Source organism: Leptonotus elevatus, chromosome 21, assembly GCF_054856555.1.
Source record: "Leptonotus elevatus isolate MCC_2025b chromosome 21, RoL_Lele_1.0, whole genome shotgun sequence".
Lineage (NCBI taxonomy): Eukaryota > Metazoa > Chordata > Actinopteri > Syngnathiformes > Syngnathidae > Leptonotus > Leptonotus elevatus.
Window position 1 is genome coordinate 7,714,347 of NC_141259.1, and position 24,849 is coordinate 7,739,195.

General features: G+C 39.4%; 1 protein-coding gene across 4 annotated transcripts; it reads left to right on the forward strand.

The window, feature by feature from the left end:
• On the forward strand, nt 1-21,596 carry ccny (cyclin Y). 4 transcript variants are annotated; one of them, XM_086065449.1, is made up of 13 exons: nt 1-290; nt 502-703; nt 11,082-11,156; nt 12,677-12,697; nt 13,968-14,002; nt 14,126-14,149; nt 14,382-14,482; nt 14,612-14,647; nt 14,871-14,928; nt 15,745-15,864; nt 16,866-17,032; nt 18,592-18,754; nt 19,487-21,596. In XM_086065449.1, exons 2-13 carry the CDS (start codon nt 550-552, stop codon nt 19,601-19,603), a joined length of 1,071 nt encoding a protein of 356 aa, XP_085921575.1. In that variant the 5' UTR covers nt 1-290; nt 502-549; the 3' UTR covers nt 19,604-21,596. The 4 variants fall into 4 exon arrangements, with proteins under 4 accessions (XP_085921575.1, XP_085921577.1, XP_085921576.1 ...); XM_086065451.1 differs by lacking the exon at nt 14,126-14,149 and having other exon boundaries at nt 1-703; XM_086065450.1 differs by lacking the exon at nt 12,677-12,697 and having other exon boundaries at nt 1-703.
• Nucleotides 21,597-24,849: the final 3,253 nt, after the last annotated feature.

Genomic DNA, 24,849 nt, shown 5'->3' on the forward strand with positions numbered 1-24,849 from the left:
AGGGGAAACATCTCCGATGCATATGAGAGCCACACGGTCGCGGAGGAAACCACTGATGTCCACATTTGATCGGCTACTATGTAGCACCGAAATCGACACAAATCTTTGCTCAACGAGCAAAAGTGTCATGTGTTGCTCCTCGCTTGGTCGCAAGAGCGTAATAAAAATGATTTGGTGAAGAAGAAAAAAAAGGAGGGGACGCTCAGTCTGGAATAACAAGACGAAGGGAGTCGTCAGAGAGAGAAAGCTAAGTGTGTTACATGGAGGCACAAATCTGCCCTCGCTTGAAGGTTTGGAAAGAGCTCGGTGCTGCTCGTCACCATTTACCTCTCTTAGCTTGATTTAGCATCTTTAGCAGCGTTTAAATGGCCGGGAGTCATCAGCTAAGCGTATCCTAGGCCGGGTGGGAAAGGGCGTGTAACGCGAGCGTATAACGGGGCCGGTTTGTAGTTCGTCTCTTTGGGATTACCGCTCAGCCTTTTTCCTCTTTCCTGCACCAAGAAATCAAAGTTGTGATCCAACGGCTAGCATCAATTACCGAAGCTCGCCATGGGGAATACACCTTCCTGCTGCGTGGCGTCGAGCCCCAAACACCGGCGGAACAACCACTCCAGACTGGAGCCCTATCGACCGGAGCCGGAGCTGAGCCGGGAGGATACGGGCTGCAACCTCCAGCACATCAGCGACAGGGAAAATTTGGACGGTAAGCAGATGCCTTTTATGACCACAATGTCCTTTTGTGGATTCTTTAGTTGGAAACTCGTACTTGCAACATTTTGTGGACCCACCCACTCGTTGCAGCAGGAACTCCTGTAGAGTCCCTCTAATGGCCCCTTTAGCTCTGTTTTGACCCATTCCTTGACAATCTCCACAAAGTCTGGTCAGCAACATGAAATTCTAATCATTGTCCACGTTTGCTTCGCTAATGTGGGTGATATGTTCCATGTTTTTTTTATTTTAACGGTTTTATATAGTTTACTGTCAAGCTGACACACAAAAACAAAAGGAGTGGTAAACATTGTACCAGTAATAAACATCTGCGAGCTTAATGCTAACATATAATGGGAAACATCACAGGCAAGGCTAAAGGAAATGAGCTCAAGAGTATTTACTCTTTGATTACTCAAAGATACCATGTACTGACTGATGCTTTTAAAATTGAAAATGTCATTTTTCAAAGTGATGAATTTTTTTTTCTGGTGCACAGTATAGCGCCAACTACTGACGAGGAGGACTTAATGTCAGATTTAAAAAAAACTATATTGGTATCGATTCTAATTTCCTCAAATGATTAGATTTCGATTCACAATTGTTCAACAGTTCAACAGTTCCGTTTGATTTCAACATCAATTCTTCTTAAATGTCAAGAACATGATAAAAACGCCACAAATATTACGTTCCAAAGTCAATTTTGCGGAGGCAGTAACTGGTCAAGTCAAATTAATGAAAATAACACGTGTTTATAATCAGTTAAGTGTTCCACAAACATTGACATCAGAAAGGATGAGATGCAAATATTTTCATAATAAGTTATTCATTGTAAATATAACTTATAAACTTAAAATATTCCTGAATTGTCTTAATGTGCAATAAGTCAAGTCTTTGATAAATTTAAGAAAATACTTTTAAATTCATGTGAACAGTAAATTTCAAGACAACTGTAACAGAAAATTATATTTTCTTAAGAATTTATGGGGGGGAATGAGATATTTAAATAATCGATTCATGGGAGGAAAATGGATTCAATATCGATTATTTGATTATTATTTTTTTAACCCAGCCCTAATAACCAATATCGATACTTGGTAATGGTATCAGTAATCTCCTAATCATTAGACTTTACACCGATCTGATCTGCTGGATCAGGATCGGATACTATTTTGTATTTTTCCAATCTATCAATGCCCTAATTGATTGGCTACGTACATGTTATTTTTAATGCTTATCAGTGTTTTCGAAAGAAAAAAAAATCCCATGCATTTCAATTGACGTCAATTAATACATATGTTTTTTTCCCGCTATTTGTGGGCTGGGCCAGTTCTTATCTCCCGCAAATGTCACTAACGTTACTATAGTTGGCTCACTGGCAATCTCAGAACTACGTCATGGTGGATCTCGTCGGTCCATTGCGGTGGCGCGAAAGATCAAACACAGAAAACCGAATTTTTAGATTTGTGTAGTATGTAAGAGAACACCAAAACTGGTGGAGCATTTACATATACTGTCCTGTTTGTGTGCTGTGGGATTTAATGAGAGAAAGCGGCTCAAATTTGTGGCATAATGTGTCTGTGTGCTAATGAGGGGGGGGGGGGGGGGTTGTATTCCGGTGGGAGGTAACGTTGGGTGTTTACAGTGGGGCGTCTGTCCGCTTGCTTTGAGTGGACACCATAACCAGCATGTTCAAAACATTTCACACTTTATTGGGCTGTCTGGAAGCTTTCAGAGTTGATCAATCCCCAACTCCAGATTTAGGAAAACCTATATTTGATGCTTACCCCCATTTAGAGCATCTAAGGAAGAAACAAATAGAATTGAGAAAATGCAAGGAAATAGTAACACAGAACACATCCTGCAGCTTTCTTGCATTATGGAATGCGCATCCTTTTGGAAAACATTTTGAATCATTTTGAAGAACACACCCTAAGGCTGTTTTTGGCTTTGTGCAGATCCATTCGACTATTTTGCACCATGGTACGTGATCGAGGGAGGGTGCCAGCTGTGTTCTTGCGTGCAGATGAAACGAAATGTGGTGGAACCAAAGTTTTTGGGGAACTCGTGATACACGCTCATTGAAAATAAACAACAACAAAAAGGACTCAAACAAACAAACAGACGAGCAGCGCAGACAAAAAACACTGCTACTGCCACATTTAGGATTATAAGTGGCGGATGGCTGAAGGTCAAATGTAATTTACAGCTTTTCAAATTCTGTAATGTTAATCTTTCAAATTTTAAGCCTGCTAAATGTGAACATGGCAGCGTTAAGAACAACTAACGAGCAGCAAAGTTAGTTTCTCGCTAGCTACTAGCAGTGTGCACTTGTGGATCAAAGTTGTCTGGACGGCCAGATGGAGGTTAAAAGGAAACCAGCTGAAATTTAGGAGTCCAAGTCCAACAGAGGGAATTTTAGCAGATTTTCGTTTGGCTACTGTGTCTAAATTTGAGCCGGAAGAAGTCGGAAAATAAACGTCCCTATTTAGGTACCTTTGTATTACACAACAAAATGAGTGTCTGTTGACTAGCCATTCCGTCAATTTTGTTTACTTTTTTAAATTATATTTGCCACTAAGGGTGTGAATTGCCTCGTACCCGGCGATTCGATACCGATTAATCCCGATACGAATCAAAAAATTGCTAATTGCGATTTTTTTTAAAAACTCAAATTCAGAAAATACTAATCAGTAAACTTCTACATGTACACTGTAAGATTTGTATGAAAATGTATTTATTTATCTGAAAATTCAGGCTTATAACTGAGCCACTGCATTTAACATACAGGTTGCAGTCTGTTTCATGTTTGAACAGCACTGAAATCAAATAGGAAGGCTTAATTGTTCATTAATATAACATTCTTCCATGCTTAATGTGTGAATCCTAACCCTAAGTAAAACGTTTTGTTGAATATGCCCACAAAAAAAAGTGATGTTTAAAAATCAATTTGGCCGCATATCGATTCGAGAATTGCGCGCTGTAATATTGCGATATATTGCAGAATCGATTTTTTTGTGACATCCCTATTTGCCACATATTATATAAATTCACCTACATTCTGTTTTTTTTTTTTTAATTCTGTTTTGTGGACTATGACCAAGTCTGACATAATGTGATGTGAGTACAGCTAACCAGTCCCAGAAATCAGATGACTATTTTGGTAACTCCCCTATTGTAAAGGCTCCCAAACTATTAGACCAATAACTTACCATCGCATTTTTCCCACACATGGCTGGGTTATTGGTTGCATACACCAGCACCTTTGAAATATGACACTTGAATCCCTTGCTCAATTACATCTTTGCCGTGCTAATGGAAATGTTTTATTTTCTGGAAATAAATTAGTGACCTTCTGTCTCCTCGCCAAGTCCTTATAGACTGAGCTATGGCTGCCTAAGGCTAGGGACATTTTTGCGGCCTTTGAAAGATTGATATTGTGGTGCAAATAGTCTATCACTCATTTTGATACCACTGGGACCTGTCGTCGCCCCGTAGAAGGCTTAGGCCTTCTTGTAAGGGGGTCATCCCTGGAGACTCTCAAGCAAGAATCAAATGTGTGATCCAATTGGCACGTTCGAAGGCACACCGAATGACTCGGCGGTGTCATGCGTGCACGGTTCTCACATTAGTTTATATCAGTGGCCAACTGGTTTCGCGGGTGCGCTGTAACAGCCAATCAAAAATGCCACGTTTTGTATCGTGTGCTTTCACAACAAAATAAAAAAATATACCATGTTTACAAGGTGTGACGTGAGATGCCGCCAAGCCAATTTCAAAATAAAAGTAATGCGTATTTTACGTAGTAGTTTGACTTCATAAGGCCTATAAGAGTCAAGCAGAGACTGTTGACAGGTCGAATGTAGTCCACGGACACATTTTTCCGGGGACAGCTACGTAAAGCCAGTTTGCCGACCGTGTGGTTTCAGTAAAACTGAATTGTGCCTTTTGAGATAGATGTTCTTGCTCGATAGGACGAAGAGCTGCTTTCACTCTGTTGGTCTCATGTTGTTTACACAAGTCGTGGGTAGGAGGTAATTCCCCTCAAGGCCCTGCATTTAACCTAAATCCTGAGCAAAGATAGAGGCTCTTTCACTGTATTCTGTATTTCAGGCTTTTGGAAAATAGGGAATTATTTGTAGTAATTTAATTTGGCATGCAAATGTTTGTATATGTCTTTTAGGCCAGATTGACATTTACTGCTAGGTTTATTCCTAAAAATGGTCATTTGTGTCACAGTTATGTTTTTGGGTCAATGTTTATTGTTTTGGGGTTATTAGTAGTGATGGGAATCTTTGAATGTCTCACGATTCAATTACAATTTTTGGGTCTGCGATTCGATTCGGAATCGATTTTCGATTAAGAATGATTTTTTGATTGACAATGATTTTTGCTTCAATCTATAGATGTGCTAGGAATTGTAATGATCTACTCCAGTCTGACTCGCTAATGCTAATTAGCACGCTACTCGCTGCACTTTTATCACTCAAAAGAACGGCTCCACACTGCAAAAAAACAACTTTTATTGGAATAACTTGATCGTGACTTTTTCCTTCTACTCTCTAATGTGGCTACAACTTAACAGTGTATCAGACCGTGTGGAACCACACTGCCCCTAAGTGGCCAAATCTGGTACAACATGAACAGCGCTCCAAATAAAGGCACACACAGACAAAGGCAAGACAGTATGAAATTATTTAAATAAAATCAAATTTGGGACATTTAAAATCGATTCTGAATCTTACTAAATGAGAATCGTGATTCATATGAGAATCGATTTTTTTGGCACACCCCTAGTTATTAGGATTACACAAAAAATTTGACTAGAGTTCAATGTTTCAAGGACTACTAAATAATTAACCAAGTACCCAAGTAAAGTGTCGTGTTGGGAACGAAAGGAACAGCTCAGTATCCCAACACATTTACCATATGATATACTGTGTGTAGACAAATGAGTTTAAATTACCGTAGGAATCACGGTTTCAAAGCTAGTTTAAGTGTTTCAGATTCCACATTCCAAGTGTGTAGTTTGTGTGTGCGCTTGCAACGAGCATGTGATGGAAAAAGAAAGTCTTTCATGAAAACTGCTGACACTGGTGACGCAAACAACATGCTTGCTCATCCTAAGTATAAGTAGCCACCAGCTACCAATGGCCCCTGATAGCCATCTAACCTGTACACGATAAATCTCGTAGGGTAAATTTTACTCTAACAAAATTATATTCTTAACTAAGGTAAACTTTACACATGGAAGAGAGTAATATATATATATATATTTTTTTTATAAACACTCAAGGGTTGAGGAACGATCACAAAACCTTTTGGGTTGGGAGATGGCCAGTCAACCCACTGAGCCATGGCAGCCCTGTGACTAGCAAGTGATAGAGTGGCCATCTTCCATGCTTAATGTCGTGGGATTGTTCCTAAACCCTTGAGTGATTTTTTTTTTTTTTTTAATTATGTATTATATTTTACTTTCTCCCTATTGTTAAGTTTACTCTGTCTAGACTGGGACTGAATAATATAGTCTTTTTCAGAGTAAAATTTACAGGCCAATTATTTAAAGCACAGCTCTATGTAATAATTTGACCCAAAATACCTTTGGTCATTTTTTTAAATGAGTAATTCACATTCAAACATAAAAAAAAACATTTTTTCAATTATTTGTCCTTCACTCCTTAACACATTTACACGTGTTTTATGTTTGTTTGTTTTTTACGCAAGAGCATACAGCTGGCTTTAACATGTAGCTTCGGACATGAAGAGGTCGCTTAAAGCAATGGTAGTTATTACAAAAAATGGCCAGCGGGTGGCAGCAGAGTATAAGAGATCAACCAGGGCTATGTTGCAACAAGCTCTTTTTGCTATTGTTTTCATTAGGAATGTGAATAATGATTACCTTTAGCTATATTCTCATGCTAATTGCTGCAAAACGGAAACAGATACAAATATACTTTTTTTTCCTGATGAAAAAAAAAAGACTCTAACCTTTCTTTTGGTAGGTTCCATGTTTCAATAGCAATAGAACACAGATCAGTCCAGTGTGTACGCTTACACGTGACCCTGGGAAACAGCCCAAAGTACCAAAACAAAAAGGCAAATATTTGATTGACTGGGCTTCCACGCCAGATGCCAGTGTCATTTTCCAAACCTGATTATATTGTATAATTGCTGTTAGAATGTCATCAAAGAACTCTGTTTCTCAAGAGATGCACACGAGTCACAGAGTCATGTCTCAGTGAGTGGATGTTAGTCAAGGCTGACATCTGTAAGTGAGCAATGGCCCCCAGGCGCCAACGCTCCTCTCTGTCTTTTACGGCGCTGAAGTTAATTTGCGGGGTGCACACATGAACATATTGACGAGTCTTGCTAGCAGGCTAATTGAAATCTGGGAATGGATTATTTATGCCTGGTTGATGAGCCTGGGGAGTCTCCAAAGTACGAGTTCCAGACGGGTTGACCTACATGTCCAATGCAATACATGGGGGAGTTGGGCAAAAAATGTACATTAATAAATATGCACTCATTTAGGTTAATTGATTCTTTTTACTATAAATGAACACTGTGTATAGGTGAGTTTTTCAGAAAATAGTCATTTAAAACAAATACACCTAACTGTATAACCTTGTTTTATTTTTAACAAAATCTATTACCCGGACGTTGCATGATGCCATTCACTCTCCACAGGAAATCCTGGCTTTTTGTTCCTAATCACAAAGGTGTACGTTACAGCTGCACTGCTGTTGTTTCAGCAACGCTATCATGCGTGACATTGTCACCATTCTATCAGGCTCAGCAGCAATTAGTAGAGTGAATCAAGGGAGGGCGAGGCAGATTTAAAGACAGCAAACGCCTTTGAATGTCCTGCCTGCGCCATTTGAGTCGTCTCAAGCCAGCGTTGCCTAGTTACAGCGAGAAGATGTGGGGATGAAAAGGAGGAGGGCGGGTTTGTGACTCTGCTGGGTGCGGAGCAAATGACTACCCTCGACTTGTCGTCGAATCTTCAACCCCTTGCACGCTCTTCGCAGTGAGCCTTCTGGCATTCCTCCACTTGTATGCGATAAACATACACGCTTTCATTTGCAGCAATCATTTTATGTGTTGTCACAGATAAATACGATTGATCACAGCCAGACTTAACACTGCAACATGAGGCCAGGTGAGTAGTATTTTTTAAAGGGATCCTCGTCCAGTATAATTAGGCAAAATACTAAAAAGGAACCCATAAGATAAGTCTTCTGTCTTGCCACCCTACCTCTTGGCCCAGTCATATGAACGACACGGGAGATTGTTATCAGATGTACTAAACAGAAAGTACTTGCCATTGGCTTTTTGGCAGCTTCCCTCACTAGATTTTCTTTTTTTTCTCCATCAGGAAATGCCACCATTTTGCCACTTTTTGTATGTAATGACTGTGATAATGACTGTCTTCACTAGGGGTGTTAGACAAAATCGATTCGGCAATATATCGCGATATTACAGCGCGCAATTCTCGAATTGATTCAATATGCGGCCGAATCGATTTTTAAACATCAATTTTTTAATGGAAATATTCAATAAAACGTCTTACTTAGGGTTAGGATTCACACATTAAGCATGGAATAATGTTATATAAATGGAACTTTAAGCCTTAATATTTTATTTCAGTGCTGTTCAAACATCATTAACATAGCATTTATCATCCACCGATGCCATCACACCACAACAAAAAAAAGTTATTTTTTATTGTTTAAATACTGTACAGGGTGTAAATGTAAAAAACATAAATAGAAATTGATATGAATTTTCTGGTTTTGGAGCTTGGGAACGGATTAATTGCATTTACATTATTTCCTATGAGATTTTTTTTTTCCGGGGGTTGAACAATTCAGACTTTGAGCACTTCGCAGGACCGAATTATGTTCAAACTTTGAGGTACCACTCTATTTTTTTTTAGCGTGGTGAGTGACATTAATGTCATGTCTTTTATTGAACGTAGTATAAATAACGTTATTTACGTAATTACGTTGTCCGAACGCGATACGCAAATCGAGGACAAATGGTATGTAAACGAGAGTAACTCAGTCTGCCAACGCATGTAAACGTGTTACCTCGATTATTTCAGAATCCGGAATACTGACTTTAACCCGAATATTGACTATAGTTCTCTTTATCAAAAGTCAACATGCTGTCTAAAATACCTACTGTAGTCTCAGTTGACATGGATATTGTATTGTTAACCCATAGTAACATAACACGAAAACTGTCAGTATTTGTTATCTGTGTTCAGTAAGCTACTTTAGCCTACTTTTTGCTACTGTGGCAGAGTTGTTACTTAACATTTCTAATTTTAGCTGCCCATCAAATTCAATGGTAATTTACAGAAATGTTCCACGTATAAACATCGGCATGCATGGCCAAGTGTGGTGAGTGGGAGTGTATCTCAGCGAAGGATAATTGGGAATTTTAATCTTGTCTTTTCTCCTGAGTCTCCACATATAAAAACACATAGTGTTGTCTTAGGTTTAGAATACAAGTATTAGCCTCTTAGTTTTGCTTTAAGCCTACCATTCTAAAAACGTTTTCACCACTCCAGAACTTTATTTCCTCTCTGGTTCCTGAAACACAGGAAGTTGGATGTTTTAAGTTCACCCCAAGTTGGATGTTGGTGGAAAACTCGTGGGACTGGAGCCACACCAATGGTCACTGACACCAGTGTCTGTGAAGAGCCCATTTCCTGTCTGAAATAATACAGCCATTGATTTGAAATTTCAGTACAATGTTTCAGTTATTCGTGACTGACTTGGTCCAATGACTCCCTCCCCTCCACAGTTGTGAGCATCACTTTGCCCTCTTTTAATGCTTGCTGCGTCTTCCCACATAAACAGTGTGTAACTACCTCCTACATTGGTGTGGTTCTTCTGTATGTGTGTGTGTGTGTGTGTGTGTGTGTGTGTGTGTGTGTGTGTGTGTGTGTGTGTGTGTGTGTGTGTGTGTGTGTGTGTGTGTGTGTGTGTGTGTGTGTGTGTGTGTGTGTGTGTGTGTGTGTGTGTGTCCTTTGAGGCTCTTCAAGTGGCTCGCTAACACAAAAAGATGGCAGTTCAAACGGGTTTTACACAATAGCTATTGCTTGGATGCATAGCCTGCTGTGTTCCCAAAGAGGTTGTGTGATCTTCTCGGGTGTATGCCACAATTATTGTTAGCATTATGCTAGGTTCTGACCGAACACAAAATAGTGCAAAAAAAGAAGAAGAAGAAAGAAGTATAAACTAGTTAATCGAGTGGCCGAGTTTTGCTATTTTGGCTGGTTTCACAGTTTAACAACTGTAAACAAGGCAGTGGACTTACCAGTGTTATATTTGTCGCTCCCCATTTTCCAAGTCTGCTCCTGATTGGCTTGGTTCCTACTGGAATTGGAAGCTGACTGTGTTGTACGGGTCTCGGGGCCTACAGACCGCAATGACATATATTGTCCTACATTTCAGGCCTGACCCACGCGAACTGCATTGACTATATATGGAGTCGCACCGCCAGAATCACTCATCTCGTGTTCGGTCTGAATGTAGCATTAGAGTATCAATTCTATAAAAAGGGTTACTTTCACTTTTTATTTCCTTACCCTTTCATCACTTCATTATCTCTTCATTCTTCATTTTTTCTTCTATTAAATTGCCTAACAGCTTTTCAATTTCCTTTGTCATTTTTAACTGCATCCATTTTCAAACCTCTACGAACCAGTCTCATCTGTTTCTCCCCCCACCCATGTTTTTCTCCTTCTGACCTTCCAGTGTGTCTGACCTTTCCTGTTTCACTGACATCATCCGAGAAACCAGGAAGCTGTTTACAATGTGTTCGCTGCACACTGTTTGACTGTTGTTGGGTGTTTTCCACAAACTTTGTTGATTGGATGAAGTCCATACTTTCATTGTTTCTCGCTGTGCCAGTATTGAGCTGGTAGCAGATATTAATTCCTAATGCTTGGCTTGAACTGAAACATATTTACAATAAAAAGTTTTTGAACTTTTGGAACTACCTGGATTTCTGTATGAATTGGACATAAATATCGATAAAAAAGAACCGCGATAAAAAACAAATCTGCTGTAAACCTTTCTGCTTTTTGCTTAGCGCATTGATTTTACAAGCCATTGTTTAAAATATGGTGTCACAGCCATCTGGTCTGACAGATTGTTTCACCACTCAGATCAGTCCATTAGACCAGCACTTAACCCCTGAAGCCAGCAATCCACCAATTTCACCGTGCACTGAAAGTTTACCGCCTACAGTATATTGCTCTTATTGTGCCAAAATTCTGTTATGTGGTCACAATTGTCAATTTTAAGGTGAAGAATGTTTTGAAATAGAGGCCAGACTGATGTTTTGTCTTCTATTTTCAGATCTGCCGATGGAGTATAATCCCTCTGACCACCCTCGAGCCAGCACCATCTTCCTTAGCAAGTCCCAAACTGATGGTGAGTTTTGCTGCATGAGTGACACACATTTGTCTTTGCTTTGGAACTTTAGTTGTATACATTCGTGCATACTCCATTCCTGAACATAGATGTTTTATCTAATATCTATTCATGATTCAGGATTCAGGATTTCTATGGTAAATTAGGTCACACTGCATATCAGCCCTGGGTCTGAATTTATTCTGCATTATGGTTTAATAATTCAAGCATACTTCTATATTACATTACAATAATAACCTGTGAAATACCTGTTAAGAAACGGAAACTAGACAATTCAGACATGTTTTCCCCCGCCACAAATATCTCTGAAATATGAAAACAAACAACCTGTGTAGCACTTGTACACATACTTAAAGTTTTTTTACACTGTCAGGAGCGGGTTCAGTAACTTCAATGACGACATATTTAGTCTGTCAAAGTCATGCTCATAACCAGCATGATAGCAATTACTTCTCAACATCTTTTGTTTACAAGCTTGACCTATTTCCCCTTTCATCAGTGTCTAAAACACTCCCAAAAAAATTCATAGCAGCTTGAAAGCACAACAGTACTTTTCCAAACATAATTAAGTTACATGTTAAATTCATTCATTTTTTCTGCTGCACAGATTAATAGCTCAGACGTGGCCTTTTGACAGTGAAATAAGTAGCATGCTGTAGTACTAGCAGGCTAGCTAGCTATTAGCTAAATTACTCAGACAAACTATTATTTAATTTATGATTGATTAATTACAAATACTATCTATCTATCTATCTATCTATCTATCTAGCTAGTTAGCTAGCTATCTGGGTTGCTAGCTAGCTATCTAGCTATCTGGGTTGCTAGCTAGCTATCTAGCTATCTGGGTTGCTAGCTATCCATCTATCCATCCATCCATCCATCCATCCATCCGGGTAGCTAAATAGCTATACAACTAGGTAAGCCATCATTGCTATTTAGCTGTCTGTCTAATCTATCTATTCTTTACACATATATACATACACACAAGATGTCTTTGCATGCACTGCATTTATGTCATACAATTTTCAGTACAGTGAGTATGGAATCAAACAAAAGTGCACTTTAATCTACCCAAAACATTCCCATCATCCTTCATCAGATTTTTTTCCCCCCACGATGAAGCATTTTCATCTTGAATCGCTGTGGTTAGTGGCAGAAATATCCCCTGAAATGTTATGGAGTTCTTTTTTTAGACTAAACTCAGTAGACATAATCTGCTTAATGCGATTATAAGAGGCTTAATATTGTTGCATTTGCACACACTGTTAGAAAAGCTTGTCTGCCTGAAAAATGTGAAGTCTCATTTGATGCATTGATCTTTTATTGGCCTCGTCAATCTCTTGTTTTAAATTCTACTGCTTTCTAACATATTTTTTAATAAGGGAAAAAAATGGATGAGAAAGGCCTTAAAACAAGACCCCTTTTCTCGTAACTAACTTCAAAATATGATCGTTATCTTTCTCTGTGACATTTCGTGCTATGTTAAGATATGGCGACAACTTGGGCTTTTCTTTTTACAGTTGCTGTGCACAACAAGCGAGGTAAGGGCGCGACTGTGTCTGTTTACAAACGACAGGTAGCGTCGTGCTCACTGTGCTTCACTTGTTGACGTCGAGTGTACTTTGTGCACGTAATGCAACATGTTGCTGTGTTTCTGATGTCTGCAGTACACTTGAGTGTGTGTGTGTGTCTTTTGTGATCGTCTGCATGTTTGGTCTATAATTCTCTCTTGTGAAGAGGGTTGCAGAGATCTAACACAAAAATATGTGTTGGTCATAATGTGATCATTTTCACTTTCTTACTTGATTTGATAACATTTAATAGTTTAATTGCTCCCGACTCAGGCGCTTTTCAGAATAGCCCTTGTGATTTGTTTTAGAATTGGAAATCATATTGTTTTTTAAATGCGGTACTGTTTAAAAAAAAAAGACGTTTTTTGTTTTGTTTTGTACAAGAAAATCAGAGGCGAACTCAAAGTAAAGAAAGATGCAATGTTGGTATAGCTTTGTCTCAATGCTTCCAACAGATTGCATTGATATCTTCCAATATTGCAACCCAGCCTTTAGGAGGCATACTCGCACATTACGGTACTCTATATGGTTACAGTAATTTTGGGACTATAAGGCGCACGTGACTATAAGCCTCACTAGCTAAATTTGGGGAATACTCGAGTTTGTTACACGTATAAGCCGCAAGTGTTGTAATGTTACAGCACCGGGTTCCCGCTTCTTTCTTTTCCATAATAAGGGCGCAAATTGTCACGCTCTCGTTCTGTCTCTCCTACTGTATTTAGGCTCACTTGGCGCTTCCTTTATAGTGCGCCCTCTTTGTGATCTGGTGGATAAGCCGCACCTTTGTTTTAGCTGCGGGGTCAAATGCAAGTGAAAAACGTAGCGGCTTAATAGTCCAGAAATTACTGTCAATTTTTATTATTACTATTATTATTACTGTGCTGCTTTTCTACTACCTTCTAATTTCATGTATTCATTTATTTATTGTATTGAGTCATTTTGCAGTTCAGTAGCATCTCAGCATTTCAAATGATGAAGGAAGTGTGTGTGGGGGTGGGGGGTGTGTGCGTGTGTGTGTGTGCGCAAAGTTGTCATTGATTTACTTAGGCAGAGAGAAAAAGTCAATTTATTTCCCATTGTAAAGTGCATACACTATTTATGATAGGGTTGATTACAACAGCATATTGTACACTTGTTTTAAAAGATAATAGTAACCCTGGATCAATGCTGACACCTGTTGGCCAGGACGTGGTACTGCTTCAAGGCCATCTATTAACCCGTTCCTAATCTTTCCTTTCAGTTCGAGAAAAGAGAAAGAGCCTTTACATCAATCATGTGAGTATAATGAGAGAGGTTTTTTTTTTCTAAATTATTCACTCAAATTAATTAGCAGGTAAATGTTTCTAAGGGCTGTAGAGTGTCAAATGGTAATTGTTGTCTCTTATTTGTTTTTGCAAGTTCACACACATTTCGGAGAGCAAGGTAAAAATAACCAAAGTAATCTGACCATTGTGCTGTTGTGTCTTCATCATTCAAGTGGCACATCGTCAGTGTTTAGATATTTGCTAAATTGACAACAATTGACATTGCTGTATGGGCCGTTTATTCAAAGTTGTATTTTAAAATCATCCATAGTAGTTGTTTTCTCATATTTTGACTCGTCCTAAATGACAAAAATTCAGAGTTATTGATGTACTTTGTGTATCTACTCCAGCATCATTCAGGCCCAGTGAGAAGGAAGTACAGCTCGTGTTCTACCATATTCCTTGATGACAGCACTGTCAGTCAACCCAACCTCAAATACACCATTAAATGGTAACTGCATTTTCTTTCTTTACCCCCCCCCCCCCCCCCCCCCCCACACACACACACACACACTACATTGTCGTTACAATATGCATTTTATACCTTCAGGTTAATGATCGTTTATTTTGTGTTTTTCAGCGTAGCCCTTGCAATATTCTATCACATAAGGAATAGGTAAGAAAATGTTTCCACGTACCAGTAATTCTGTTTCTTCCGTTGTTGAATCAAATCAATACCAAAGCTAAGAACGCAAAAGTAAAACTCTGGGAATGCTTGATATTGTGGAAGTTCCACAATCCGCCGTCCTGCTAAATGGCCCATTGATGCATTATTTAAGTGGTCGTATCCTCGCCAAATATTAAATGCAGTTTGATGTTCTTGCTTTCTGTTATTCCAGAGAGGTCGACGGAAGAATGGTGTTAGACATTTTCGATGAGAAGCTGCATCCGTTGTCGGTAAGCGAGTAATTCCATGCACGATATATTTATGTTATATTGAAGCTTTTCAACAGTGAATTTGGGTGCCTTTTAAACCCCATGGATTTGAACAGAAATGTACACGTCATTGTTTTGCAGGGTAAAAAAAAAATGTTGCTTGTAAAACAGAAATATACGAAAGAGGATTAGGGCCAGTGAAGAGAGAGAAAAAAGGTTGGCAGGATTCTGACTTTATTCTCAGAATTCTTACTTTAAAGTGAGAATTCTCACTTTATTCTCACAATTCTGACTTTAAAGTGAAAAAATCTCCCTTTTAAATCGGAATTCTGACTTTATTCTCACAATTCTGACTTTGAAGTGAAAATTCTGACTTTCTGACTTCCCCTCACAATTCATAGCTCTGTCACAAAGCCAGAATTCTGAGATTAAAGTCAGAATTCTCACTTTAAAGTCAGAATTGTGAGAATAAAGTGAGAAGTCTCACTTTTAAGTCAGATTTCTGAGATTTAAGTCAGAATTCTCACTTTATTCTCATAATTCTTCGATTAAAGTCAGAATTCTGAGAATAAAGTCAGTAATGAAAGGTTTCTAAAACTGCGGTGGCAACCCCCGAAGGGAAAAGCCGAAAAGGAAAAGAAGACTGCACTGCAACTGCATTAAATATATTTAATTACCATATATATTGTAAGGAAGGATATTAAGAATGTGTTGTTTGTTGCATGTTTTTATTTAAGAATGATAATAATTTATTATTGTTATTATTATTAGTAGTAGTATTATTTGCCTAATGACTATGCTTGATGCCCTGTCATATCTTGCATATCGTCACCGCAGAAGACTGAAGTCCCTCCTGACTACGAAAAGCACGACCCAGAGCAAAAGCAGATTTATCGCTTTGTGAGGACGCTGTTCAGCGCCGCGCAGCTCACAGCCGAGTGTGCCATTGTCACATTGGTGAGTTCACGCGCTGATACCAAAGGAGTTTTTGGATAGTACCTCATATTGCCTTTTGCTATTGTATTGAATTGATATTTTTTAATATACTAATGTGTGTCCCATTGTCCCACTTTAAATGATTGAGTAATCCAGTTTTTAAGAAAATAATATTTCATATTAACTCATTTGTTCCCCAAAACGTATAAATACGTTATATTTTAAAAGTTTGTGTCCCAAAGCCGTATTTATATGTTTTTAATTGTTTTTTTATTCTAGATCATACAGAAAGAAGGCTTTAATGCAGCCTCTCAACTGCACAAAACGGTTGAAAAGATTGTAGTTAATAAACAAACGGCCAGCAGGTGGCAGCAGAACAAAGGAGATAAACCAAGGCCATGTTGAAAAAAACCCTAAATTACTCACAATTCTGAATAGATTTGTGAATAATGATGAAACTTAGCTATATTCTCATGCTAATTGCTGAAAAAACAGAAAAATAAGTATACTTTTTTTCCTGGTGAAAGAAGAGACTTTAATCTTTCTTTTGATAACTTTCATGTTTGTATTCATGTATCTGTTTCCGTTTTGCAGCAATTAGCATTAGAATATAGCTAAGTTTCATCAATATTCACACTCCTGGTGAAAACAGCGGGGGGGAAAAAAGCTTGTTGCAACGTGGCCCTGGTTGATCTCTTATACTCTGCTGCCTCCTGCTGGCCGTTTTTTGTAATAACTACCATTGCTTTAACTGTTCTATTCAGTTCAGAGGCTGCATCAAAGCCTTCTGTATGCTGTAAGCATAAAAAAAACATTACCATTTTTTATAAATACGTCTTTGGGATCGTGATATTATTTAAAATAGAACATTTATACGTTTTTGGAAGTAAATGAGTTAATAAACAAAACGGAAGTGTTTTTTTTCTTTTGTAGGGACAAGCTGCATATGGCTAAAAAAGGGAATAAATAAAATACTTAAAAACTATGTAATAATCAATATGTATCCTTATATTTTTCAAAAGGTGTATTTGGAGAGGCTCCTAACCTATGCTGAGATTGACATTTGTCCGGCCAACTGGAAGCGTATTGTTTTAGGAGCCATTCTTCTGGCATCCAAAGTTTGGGATGACCAAGCGGTGTGGAATGTAGACTATTGTCAAATTCTCAAGGATATCACTGTGGAGGACATGTGAGTTATATGAAAATGTTTCACTTCATAATGTTAATGTCGTTCATAGCATTGAGTTGTAGTTTGCATGCATGGAGATGTTGGAGGAAGATGTGAAAAATGTGTTTTTTAACTAACTGCTTCTTGAATTGCAATGGTTGAGTGAAATGAAGTCAATACTACATTGCAATTACAATATGGTATGGGTCAGCTATTATGGTGCCGTCAATCACAATAATAAACTGAACTGCACAATATTGGTTGGTGGAGAAATATAGAGGACCAAAATTGAAAATAAATAATGATTTATTTTATTTTTTAAATAAAATAAAATAAAATCTAAAACATTTATATATATATATATATATATATATATATATATATATATATATATATGAATAAAAGTAAAAAAAAAATTGACTCGTCGGGCAACTCAAGTCGCAGGTTGTGGTGACATTGGACAAGCTCTCCATACTAGCCGGCGAGACTTCCTTGTTCGCCAAGCCGCTCACTCGGCGGAGTCCAACCCAAGACACGCTTAGGACCGCCCCCTCATTTGAAAAACATTTCGTCCTGGCAGAGCGTCTGCAGCGTGAAATAAATAAATGTGAGAGCAGAGCGTTTTAATGTATTGATTGATATTTAATTAATGTAATTTATTTTTATATTTATTCATTCCTTTATGTATTTTTATCTAGTTTTTTATTTTAGTATTTTTTTTTAAAAAACTTTTATTTATTTATTTATTTATGGGTACATATATATGTATATATATATATATATATATATATATATATATATATATATATATATATAGTTCTTTTTAATTCCATTTATATTTATTTATTTTACTTAATTCTTGAATTTTATTTTTTCATATTCATTTTTATTTTCACTTTTAGTCATCTATTTATTTATTTAGTCATTTATTTATTTTGACTTTTGGCAGTTTCGGTCCGACACAGAGAAAGAATCTCCATATTTACAAGAGGGAGAAAAGCACAATGAGTGCATATGTGCATGTACATATTGGAGGAAATGTTTTCTTCGTGTATTTTGAGAAGGAATAGTGTAACATGTTGCCACTGCTTGACCTCTAACCCCTACTGTATTTGTGCCCGGCTGCACCGTCAGTTGTGTGATCCTGTCCTTGGCCTTAGAAATCCCTCAACCATGACTGTAATCCACCTGTTTGGGCAGTTGGCCCGTGAGATGAGCCAGACATGCATGTGTGCATCTGTGTGTCGCTTCAGATAGCACATAACAGTGACTGAACATTTCAGCACAGATTTCCTTGGGAGATCCATTTCCAATCCCCCAAAGGCCCAAATAGATGCCAGACAACCAGATCCACTTAATAAACACACATGGACCAGAATAGCTGGATGATTTCCACAGTTGGAGTTGTTAGGCAGAGTTTGGTTTGTCACTGTGATTAAATTTAGCCTCTCTGTCGCTGTGGGCCTGTAAAATCGAACAATACAACTTCAATGGGCAGAACGGAACATTTGGAGTCAATTAATTAGCTTTTAGCCCAGTATGTTCTCAACTCACAGATCCTCTTTTTTTCCCCAATCGAGGAACGAGCTGGAGCGTCAGTTTCTGGAGCTGCTGCAATTCAACATCAACGTGCCGTCCAGTGTCTACGCCAAGTATTACTTCGACCTGCGTTCCCTGGCAGAGGCGAACAACCTCAGCTTTCCTCTTGAGGCCCTCAGCAGAGACAAGGCGCAGAAACTTGAGGTGAGCGGTGGCCACTCGTAAGGAATAATTAGACGAGAACATAAACATACATTTTTCAATGTTCATTATTTTTAACTCATTTGCTCCCAAAAACGTATAAATACGTTCTATTTTAAATGTTTTAAGTGTCCCAAAGACGTATTTTTACGTTGTTTTTATTTTTATATTTTATGCTAGAGCATACAGAAGGCTTTGATGCAGCCTTTGAACAGCAGAGAACGGGTGAAGAAATGGTACTAATTACAAAAATGGCCAGCGGGTGGCAGCAGACTATAAGAGATCAGCCAGGGCCATGTTGAAAAAAGCTCATTTATCCACAGTTCTAAACAGATTTGTGAATAATGATTAAATTTAGCTATATTCTAATGCTAATTGCTACAAAACGGAAACAGATGGAAAAAAAATTTCCCATGTTTTTATAGCAATAGAACAAAATATTCTGTGGGCCTTGCAAAATCAGTCAAAATCCAGTAAACCGGCCGGGAGCGAAGGAGGTTGCTTCAGTGAAAATGGCTGGGAGTGAATGAGTTAAAAACAAAACATATGTTCACATTGTCACTTTAAGGTAATTTTTTTTTTTAATGAACCATTTCAATCACTGATGTCCAATATGAAACACTAATGGCATCTAGTGGCACAAAATTAACTTAACACAAATCCATGACTCAATGTTTCACACACCGTTTAACTGTGTAGTCGATATTTTTTTATTCTCTCGTTTTTGACCTCCAGGCTATATCCAGGTTATGCGATGACAAATACAAGGACCTGAAGAAGCTAACAAAGAAGCGTTCAGTGAGCGCAGACAACCTGGCGGCCGTGCGGTGGTGCCCGGCCATCATTTCCTAACGACGGCCACCAGCAGCACCGAGAAAGTGGAACCTGTCGGCTGACTCTTCCCGGTTAGCAGGCGAAACCAGGCGGGCACCTGTCCTGTGGATACGTGGGCCTGTCTGCCTGATGAGACACACAAACACAATCTGGCACTTTTACAAAAGCAAAGATTGCACCTCTCTAGTTGTTGTAAATAACAGTGCACTGAACCGGAAGAAGCTGAGAGCGTGCGAGTGCAACAAAACGAAGAAGTGCAGTTAAGTTGGAATGCGACCTGAGCGCATCGACGTCGGAAAGGAAGTGCGGGGACAAGATAAAGTCGTTTTAAACCTCTTCCTCTGTTTCTTAGCCTATTTTAAGAGCTCATAGACTTGTTTTAATTTCTCAATCTCTTCCAGTTTCCAGTGTTTCGTTGATGACATGAATTTCCGCTCATTCAAATTTCAATACGACACAACCGTGTGTACATTCCATTCTGCGTATCAGCACCTCTCTGATTTATGTATTTTACCATTTGTTGATTTAGCGAACAGCCTTACACATGGCATTCCTGCTTGGTGAGCCAACGGCGTCAAAAGAAAATCAGTGTTCAACTTCCATTTGGCACTTTTGACAGGACTGGTGAACTTCTTCCGACTCAAGACATTCACTTCAAGCAATATTCGTGCATCGCCTCATTGTTGCAATCAGGTAGAATGACGCATGCATACTTGAGGGGGACTCTGGCCATCCACTTCTCAGTCCGAGATGTACTTCAAAGGTCATGTTGTACTTTATTCACTGCCATTGTCCTGACCTGTGGTGCCTGTAATAACCAACGTCAACTCCTTAACCGCTGATGAAATGAACAAGTAACTAACAAATAACTTTTTATCCCCCACTACATTTTGTATGGTTCTTCCTGCTTACGAAACAGCACAAGTGAACACTCTGTATTCAGAAGCTACTAAAAACATGACTCTTCAGGGTAGTTTTGTGTTCTGGAGACGAGCTGAATGATATTAAATGTGATAATTATCTAACACTGCTCACACACAGATTGTATACGTTTTGCTAAGTTGTCTCTGTATAGTGTACATAGCAGTGCCAGTGTGCAACATCTGCGGTTGTACTGTTAGAATATTTATATTAGATCCGTTTCTACTGTACAACGAGGTTGACGGCAATCATGTGACAAATCATTCAAAGATTCTGAAGTATAAAGATTTAAAATGGGAGCCACCTTCAAATACTTTTGTCTTGTTTTTTGTTACTTTTTTTTTTTTTTACTTGAAAAAGTTATCGTGTTAATTATACAGGATATAGAGCGATAGGCACACAGTAAATGATTTGTTCCTATTTTTTTTTTTAGACCAAGTCTGGGAGAATTGTTCTTAAAATGAAGAAGCTCACATTATTTGGATGACCACACTGGTAAAATGTTACCTGGTGAAAAATCTAGCTGGATGCTTCCCTGGGTAATGTTACAATTATTAATATTGTTTTCTGTTTTACATATATATTCTTCAAAGTGTTTTTGATTTTAGTTAGATGAATATAACTGTGGTAGAATGTGGTCTGTTTTCCCCCTAAGGAAGTGAGGTGTCAGAATCCACACAGCAGGTATGCAGGAATCTCTGGAGCCAGCTCTCCCGAGGTCAATAGTTTATCTAGGAAGCAAATTGTATACCTCATGTTTGTTAAGGACTGGAAGAACTCAATAGGAGTTGGCCAGATTGTATCTCACTCTGCTGACAGGACAAGATCAAAAGGGGGGCCTGGTAGAGGGAGAGGGGGGCCCAGTGTGGCCCACATCCCGAAGGAAGAGATAAGAGAGGGGTGTGTAGAATTGGGGTGACAGGAAATATCACATGCTGAGAAAGGGCCGAATGGTCAAATGAGGGGGAGGGAACCATATGTATATATGCATGCATGAACTTTGTAAAGAACACATCTGTGGGTGAGCTGCGATGATTGAGCAGTACTACAGGTGACTTTCAGAATCTGAAATAAAGCTGGCAAACTTGTTCACAGATTTCCACTTTGAATTTATTTGAACACGCAGAAATCAAGGAAATGATTTCCAACAATTGGTGACCCCGAACGCTGAAGGAGGTAAGAGGATTTCGAGCTGCAGTGATTAATGAACGAATGGAACTTCTAGGCGCCTAAATAATTAATTACAGTAAGTGGAGACGTTAATCCACGTAGAGGAGTTCTGTCTGTTTAAAATCATTGCATCTTGTTTTCGTCTGCTAAATTGTGTAAATTTGTACATGAAATCTGTTTGAACAAAGTTGTAGTTTGATGTCGTTCTAAAATTTTCTGCGACATTGAACTATAAACACGTACGTGGGGTGGAGCATGTGGTGATGAATGTGCTGGCCCGGACCGGTGAATGCGCGAGGCTGCTGGGGACAGGGCCATGTTAACAGGAAGAAGCAGCGTCTTTTGTTTTTTTTTAATTTGTAAATGTTATTCTGTTTTGGCGTTGTGAAGGATTCGATAGACTATGATATTTATTTTTTGAATATAAGGATAAAGAGGTTACGGGGTTTCGTGGATATTTGAAGATCCATTGGTAAATCTGAAGATCATAGTAGACGCGCCTGCCCTTGGCAGTTTTGGTTGGTTCAGGACTGTTCTTTTTGGTAGTACATGTCGCCTGTATTAGACGGTCCATTTCACGTAATAAGTTATTTTAAAAGTGCGCGCGCTGTTGAAATTGAACAGTTGGGGAAGTCAGGTCGATTGCAACGGACATTGGGTTTTAAACGTTGTATTTGCGATCGATAGATTACGTGTGATTTTTTTTTTTGATTTTGCGCTGAAAGAGCGCCTTGCATGACATATGCAGTAAAAGAGAGACAGTTTTGACACTGTGGAATTGGATCACGTGATTCGTTGTCTGTGTACGTTCTGTGAGTCATTGTGTATTCGTTGTGTGTGTACGTTCTATGTTGTGTTGTGCGTGCTGTGTGTTTTGTGGGCTTCTGTGATTGCTTGTTGTACGGTTGTTTAAACGTTGTTGAATAAATTTACCCTATTCGAACTATCATATTGTAAAGTGAGACGTCACTGCATTGATAAATATTGATACTGCTTAGGTAGTATATACACTTGTTGGAACTACGAGTGGTAGGAACTCTGAATAATGGAGGGCGATTTTGATCGTAACACTGAATGGTTTGATCTTAATGTACTTCCGGTACATGGTGGAAATTTGAACTTGGACGCGCAAGTTAAGCATGCTTCCGGAGTTGCGGTTGGAACTGTGCGTGAAAAGAGTCGGCCAAAGATGCAAGCATTGTTGATAGATTGGGTTACGGCTGCTTGCGACAAGGGTTGGTTCCCACCGTTGATGTCCACGGTTTGTTTGATCGGTCTGATGAAAGCTGTGGAATTAGCATGTGTAAACAAACGGCTCTCGCTGGAAAAAATGGTACGACAGACTTTTGTGTTTTCTTTGAAAGGTAGAAAAGTGCGACGAAATTGTAGACATGTGGATCAAATGATGAGGAATGCTAGGATGTTGGCGATGGGCAGTTCGGTTAAAATTGCTCGAGGAGCGTTGGTAAAAGCGGGTGCTAAGGATGTGGCTAATTGTGATGCTAACATTGTTGCACCTCTGGCGAGCAACGGGCCGTTCGCTGCTGTTTTGTCTGATGTTGTTAACCCGTTTACAGGCTCACCGTACAAGCCTACGGCTCAGATGCTGCAGGATTTGCAGGCACCGATGTTGACGGTAAATAGCGGTAATCTTGATGTGGAATGGCATAGTGGTAATGATAAAAATTCTGGACCGCTTCGGTCTACGTTACAGGCCGCGGCTGACGGTTTGGCAGCTGGCGTAACCGCCTCTGTGACACGTTTGGAGTCTCTCTTGTACGAAATTTTGGAAATGAGGGCGAGTCCGAAAGTGAAATTGGACAAAGCCAGTGCTTTTAAATTGGAACTAGCTAGACATGCTGAAGTGCCCCAGGTTGTTCGTCGCAAATGGCTTATGATTATTTCTCGCTTTGAGAAAGATGCAAATGACGACTTGACAGAAGACGAATACTTTGGACGACGTAACTGTGACGTGAGGTCTGACACTTCTAATGCATTGACGAAGAACTATGTTACTGTAGACATTCATGAACAGTTAGATGATCTGTCGTGTGGAGTTGGAGATGTTGTGGGACAATATGACTTTAGCACGCCTGACAGACTCCCGGAGGCTACTCCGAGGAGAATGGGGACTCGTTCAAAGGGGGTTTTGCAAGCACCTATGTTGACAAAAGTTGATCCGGCTTCCGGACATTCGGCGACTGTGTATAAACCTTATTTGCCGACTGATCTGTGTGTGCTTGTGCAAAAACTTCCCCCGTTACAAGCAGGTGGAGAAAATTGGTTGCGCTCGCTACAAAGAAGTGTGACGGGTCAGATTTTGACAGCGGGAGACATGCGTGCTCTTTTAACGGGGGCGTGTCCTTTGTCTCAGCTGGACGCGCTGATGGCTAATTCGGGTATGTCATCTTTGAATGACGGTGAGGCATTGTCCCGTGAGAATTATTTGACGCTGTTTGGAGCGCTAGGTGGATTGTTTCCGCTTCCGGATGTGATCATATCTGATTTACTGTACGCTCCGAAAGTTGATGAAGAGGCTGCGACATTTATTGATCGTGCTCTTGTGGAATTTTCCCTAAAGACTGGTCATTTACCGACTGATTCTACACTGTACTCTCAAGTTTTTCGTGCGGCAGTGCTAAAAGGTGTCCCTAAGTCTGTGAGGCAGGCCATGGAGGTGAATCCCGATTTGCCTGGCTCTGAACACGTACGGTGGTTATCTCATCTGAAACATCATCTGAGAAGGTATGCAAAAGATCTTGAATCTAAAACTGACAAACATAGGTCTACTGAATTACAATTGGCTGCTATACAATTGCAGACTTTGAAAAAAAGTACAGAGGAGACTTTGGCTCCCCCGGCTTCTACTGTTGACTCATCACCTATTCTTGTTTCTGAGTGTGCTATGTATCAATCGAGATCAGCTATCAGCCAGGACCAGTGTTTCAATTGTGGACGTTTCGGCCACTGGGCGGACACCTGTCGAAATCACCTACGTGAGAGAAGCAGAGGTGGAAAGCGTCTACAGGGCGGACGCGGCTATTACCAGCCAAGAGGACGTGAGTCACGAAATGTTCCTCCACGCCAGACTTCATCCCAGCAACAGTATCCGCCGGTGCCGAATCAGCGATTTCTGCCGCCACGAAGCGGACAGTATCCACAATGACGGGGCC